The following is a 5,696-nucleotide window of genomic DNA, read 5'->3' on the forward strand; positions in this document are numbered from 1 at the left end:
ATTATTATTGTTATTATTATTATTATTGTCATAATTGTTATTATTATTAATGGGGTACAAAGTTACATAATGTAAAATGATTGGATGTTAACCGTTACAGTTAATATACCATTCTCTCGCTTGTTATATACTTGTAACAAATCACAAATGACTACTCAATCTGTCATTTTAATATTAGTGGCATCTTTAACAAATAAAAAAAAGTGACAAATCAAATTAAAGTAAGCACGGTGTTGTGTGACATATTGCTTAAATTTAATACCCCCCACCCACCCCGCCATACTGGAGACCTTGCGCCCGGTGACATCATTAAAACATGTTCCTTCCGTCCGACGCTGTGTGGAGCTGCTTCGGCCGAACGTGAACTGCTAGCAAACCAGGAGACAAAAGCAACAAAGTGAACCCCCCTCCGGATCAATCAAATGTGTCATATTTAACTGTTTAGGAGCCGAAACCCAGTGATCACGCTGTAATACTTCACAGTAAGTACGCTGAGCTCATGTACGTGTCCGGGGAGGGTTTAATGCGATCAGGACGTCGTGGTGAGTGCTGGTCTGATTCGGATCCCGTGTGGTTCGTGTGTTGCCACGGCTGGGTTCTGCCTCGCCAGGTTAGCTAGTATGTCCTGTGTGTGGCCTAGCTGGCAGCTAACCAGCTAGCAGTCGTGGTGTGGTCCGAAATTTATTAAGCGCCTTTTTCAAGTCATTTTAACGTTAATGGCGTAGTTGTAGAAGTTGTATTGGCTCTAATATTTGTGCTACAAATCCATGTGACAGAAGTGTTGTACCTGTGTGTTGTTTTTATGTGTTTATTAGCCTTACGGCTAATCTAGTTAGCTTCAGGATAGCCACCGTGGTGTTTACTGATGATGTAGCGTAACTGCCCGCAGTGTTTTATTATAACGTCAAATATTTATTGGTATGAAGGTCGCACAAGTTTCGGGGGGGTTGTGCTGTTTGTTTCAATGGGGGTAAGCCGAAAGCCGGTGTGTCGATACCCATTTACAACTTGGTGTGTTACGTCAAGATGAAAGCTAGTCAGCGTTGGCTATTTTTTGCTGTCCTCTCGCATCTTCCTGCCTAGCACTTAAGCCAAACCCGGAAAAACTGGCTGTCACTGATCACTTAGGAAATGGCTCAACGCTGCTTGTTTTTTTGGTCGTCGACTTAAATGAGATCATGTATTATTAATCAAGAATACAATTGTTTATCTTGGTCACATTCATATGGTTAGATTGAGTCGAATGAACGGTAATTTTTGATTATTTATTATTATTTTGCTACAAGTTAGTCCGGTTTGTATTTGAGTGGTACTTGTGTACTTAGGCTAATGTTCTCGGAGCTGATGTGTCTTGCATGTACACATACTATATCTTGTGCAATGTTATCATGTCCTGTTTAGAAAAAAAAACACATTTTTGTTTTTAAGAGTGTTGTCTTAATATTACTATTTCTTGTATGCTGAATGTATGTATGCTTGATGTTGATGGCATGGGTCCACAGTAAAACAGTACTTACTGGCATTATAAGGAAGATTATGGCACATACCTTTGACACTCAGTCCAAAATGAGGCACTAGTTATGCTTAACAGACCACATTTGACCTCGGTGTCGACCACAGTCGGTGGTGTACTTGTGATCAGGACACAGAGAGATTTGGTAACAAAATACACACCATATTTCCCCAGTTACCAGTTTATTGTGTATACCTAGCTAACACTGATGCAGTCTAATTCAACAGCCCTGCAATAAATCCTACTTTCATGGGGGCTATTAAGGTCAGTTTTTGAACTGTTCATTCAACACAATGGCCATTTTGGAGGCTGTGGTTTGAAGCATAGATGAAATGTATCGTTATAATTGGGTATTTCTAATGTTTTGTTCACCCCTTTTTATAGATGAGGGTAGACTAAATATTAGTCACTTATCTAAAACAAAAAATGGTAGAAGTCTGTAACAATGTGAGTCACTGAAAACTGTATACCTATATTTCTTTTTCAACCAAACACTGCCCCCAGCTGATTTCAATGATTAGTGATATCAGTTTTTATGATGTAATAAAAACATCTATACAAGACAATATACATGTACACTTATTGTACTTAAAATTTAAGCAGCATGAATGAGGAATTGTGGCACATCTTCAGTTGTGCTTAGGTCTACTGTAGAATTAGGCATTAGCATACATTAAATGTGATCAGAAAGTTACCAGCGTGGCAGAGCATACAGCTAAAACCACAAAACTCAAATGTGTAAAAGTCATAACTGAACAGAATAAATATTTAAGATATTTTAGTAACCATAATAATTCTAGTACATTTGTTTGCTGTGTTAGGGTCTATCAGTTTTAGAAAATAAAAATGGAACATGTCATGTACAGGACTTTTACAGGATACCTGTATTACCTGTTTATTGGAATCTTCGTATTTCTTTACAGTACTCTTTGGTTTTTCTCTCTCCCTCTCTCTAGGTTGCGGGTGGAGAGGTGGAACCACTTCAGTCATAAATGGAGAGGGACAAGCAGGCACCCTGTGTCCTGGAGAGCCACACACACATTACAACACCTGCTTGAGAGGTGCTGGATCGATGACTACACCTGAAATAAGTGATTACGTTTGACAAAGCAGACCTGACTATTCTACAGAAACCCTTGGGCTGCTGCCATGGATGGGGAGGAAGAGGTCTCTCACATGAGTGAGGATATGGTCAGTGACCCTAATGGCTCAATAGAAAGTAAAAAAAGAGAGGCAAAAGCAACCTGTCTGAAAATTGAGGGCCAAGATGGCTATGTGTTCAAATCCTACAGCATTAACCCTCATGAGACTGCCGATGCAAAGTCACCTGCTTGCTCCTCAATTACACTGGATAAAGACTCTCCCCCTTCTCCCCATTTATCTTCTCAGGGTGATTCACTGTTGGAGTCAGATGAAGCAAAAGAAACTGATCCAGCTTCCCCCACTCTTTCAAACAAATGCCTACACAGTGATGCTGAGGAAAACACAGAGAATGATAACTATGAAAATATTAATGAAGCAAGTCAATATAGCAGAGCAGACATTGGGGATGAAAATGGAATAAAGGAGGAAACACAAGAAGATGAAAGGCTAGCATTTAGTAGCTCAATTGGCCACACTGATACTGAGGAAAACACAGAGAATGTTAACTATGAAAATAGTAATGAAGCAAGTCAACATATCGAAATGGAGATTGGGGATGAAAATGGAATAAAGGAGGAGACACAAGAAGATGAAAGGCTAGCATTTGGTAGCTCAATTGGCCCTTTTGTAACAAAAGATGGTGATGAGTATACTAATTTACTAAGTGGATACACAAGCACCCTTTATGATGTTGCCATGGACGCTGTCACTCAGAGCCTTTTGTCATCTATGAGGAGTCATACCAACCCGAGGAAAAAATCTCCCGCGTGGAATCACTTCTGCATATCACCACGAGACAGTACCAAAGCAATCTGTTTATACTGCATGAAAGAGTTCAGTCGAGGTAAAAATGAGAAAGACCTCAGTACAAGTTGTTTAATGAGGCACGTACGAAGGGCTCACCCCACTGTGCTTTTACATGACGGAGCAGATGCATCCTCAAATAATCTGAATAGCTCTCTTGCCTCATCTATGATACCTCCCTCCCCAAGCTCACCAAAAAATGGAGACTTGACAAATAGTGTCACTACTTCTGCCTCAAAGAACACTTCACCGTCCACCTCCTCAGCTGAAAATTCAGACTTGTCATCCAAAGAAGTGTTACCCAAAGTTGAACCAAAACAAGAACAGTATGCCATCACTGACACTGTTGGTAGCATGCTCTCATCCTCACATTCCAATGAAAACAACCTTGAAGACATGTCAGACGGAGGGCCCGAGCGCCTTCCCGGGACCCCAAAAAGCTCTAGTTCCCGTCGGAGATCTGCTGTATGGAAACACTTCTACCTGTCACCTGCTGACAATTCCAAAGCAGTGTGTATCCATTGCATGAATGAATTCAGTAGGGGTAAAAATGGGAAAGATCTAGGGACAAGCTGTCTTATTCGTCATATGTGGAGGGCCCACAAAGAGGTTGTCATTGAGGAAAATGGACAGGGCAATCACATTCCCCCACCATATACAAACCCGCCCTCCTTCTTGTCCCGCACACAAGTACAGGATCCATTGGAAGTAAAAAAAGAATCACCCCTGCTTCCATCCTCACCAGAACCCATATCAGATGAATTGCCCCAAAGCGTGGAGGAAAATATGGATATAAAAGAGGAATCTGAGGAGATGATGCAACACTCAGGGCAGGAGTCCTCTCTCAATCTCTCCCTCAAATCTCAGGGAGAGGATACACCCCTGACTTCCTCACCATGCAACCTCTCAGAGGGCCCCAGCCTCAATCAGGATCATTCAGTTTTCCAGCAGAACAAGAAGATAATGAAACGGGTGAAATCTGAAGTGTGGCACCATTTCATAGTGTCACCAGTTGACCAGTTAAAAGCACTGTGCCGTTACTGTCCATGCGTCATCAGTCGGGGTAAACGGGGCGACTTTGGTACAAGCTGTCTGATGAGGCATCTTATGAGACGCCACCCAGACGTCCTCAAAAACCAAAAAAGCACAGATGAGAAGGAATCCTCCTCCCCTCATCCCTACACCAATCTCACTGCAGCAGACGCAGTTTCAACCAAAGAAACTGACAGCCCGGCCAGTGAGAAAAAGCCACAAACCCTGCCTGTTTTCAGTAAAAAGACGTCAAAACTGTGGAACCATTTCTCCATTTCACCTGCTGACCCCACAAAGGTGGTTTGTTTGCACTGTAGCCGCACAATTAGCAGAGGCAAAAAGACTACAAACCTCGGCACAAGCTGCCTTTTCAGGCACATGCAGAGGTTTCATGGACACGTTCTTGAAAGTAACAATACTATCTCAGGTGATGTGCCGTCTGCTGAAATTCATGTTAAACAAGAGCTCATGGACACTTCTGTTTATGCAACGGAACAGAACCATGAGAGGTTTGATGAACAACACCCGGTTGCCAAAAAAATCACCAAACTTATCGCAGAAATGCTCGCATTGGATCTTCAGCCATCAGCGATGGTGGAGAATGCTGGACTGAACAGACTGCTAGAGTACCTCCAGCCTCAGTATTCTCTACCACCTTCTTCTTACTTTACCAGCACTGCCATACCAGATATGTACGAAAGGGTGAAGGATGTTGTGCTGACCCACCTGAAAGAGGCTGAAGGTGGTGTCGTCCACTTCACAACAAGTATTTGGGTCAGTAGCCAGACAAGGGAATACCTTACCCTTACTGCCCACTGGGCGACGTACGAGTCAAGTGTCAGACCTCAAGGTCAGGACTTTCACTGCTCCGCTCTTCTAAGTGTCTCACAAATAGACTGTGATCACGATATGCATGACATCCCAAAGCAGCTTGAGTATCTGTGGGATTCTTGGATCACCTCATCAGGGCTGAAAAAGGGTTTCACTGTAACTGATAACAATACCATCAGAAACACCTTGGAGGAACATGGCCATGTCTCCATGCAGTGTTTTGGACACACTATAGACCTCATCGTTAGCGAAGCCATAAAGAGCCAGAGAATGGTTCAGAACCTTCTGAGTATTGCACGAAAGATCTGTGAACGTGTGCACCGCTCAGCAAAGGCCAAGGAGAAACTGGCTGAACTCCAGAGGGTCCACCAGC

The 5,696-nt window shown here is 42.7% G+C and overlaps 1 protein-coding gene across 1 annotated transcript; it reads left to right on the plus strand.

The window, feature by feature from the left end:
- Positions 1–333: 333 nt before the first annotated feature.
- On the plus strand, positions 334–5,692 carry LOC111665052 (zinc finger BED domain-containing protein 4-like; the record flags this gene model as incomplete). Its single annotated transcript, XM_023419922.2, has 3 exons — positions 334–482; positions 2,470–2,704; positions 2,903–5,692. Coding segments are annotated over exons 2-3 (2,832 nt in total), but the record flags the coding sequence as incomplete, so codon positions are not given.
- Between the last annotated feature and the right edge of the window lie 4 nt (positions 5,693–5,696).

Source organism: Seriola lalandi, unplaced genomic scaffold (genome assembly GCF_002814215.2).
Source record: "Seriola lalandi dorsalis isolate HSWRI2012SDOR001 ecotype SW California unplaced genomic scaffold, Sedor1 jcf7180002001958, whole genome shotgun sequence".
NCBI classification, from domain to species: domain Eukaryota; kingdom Metazoa; phylum Chordata; class Actinopteri; order Carangiformes; family Carangidae; genus Seriola; species Seriola lalandi.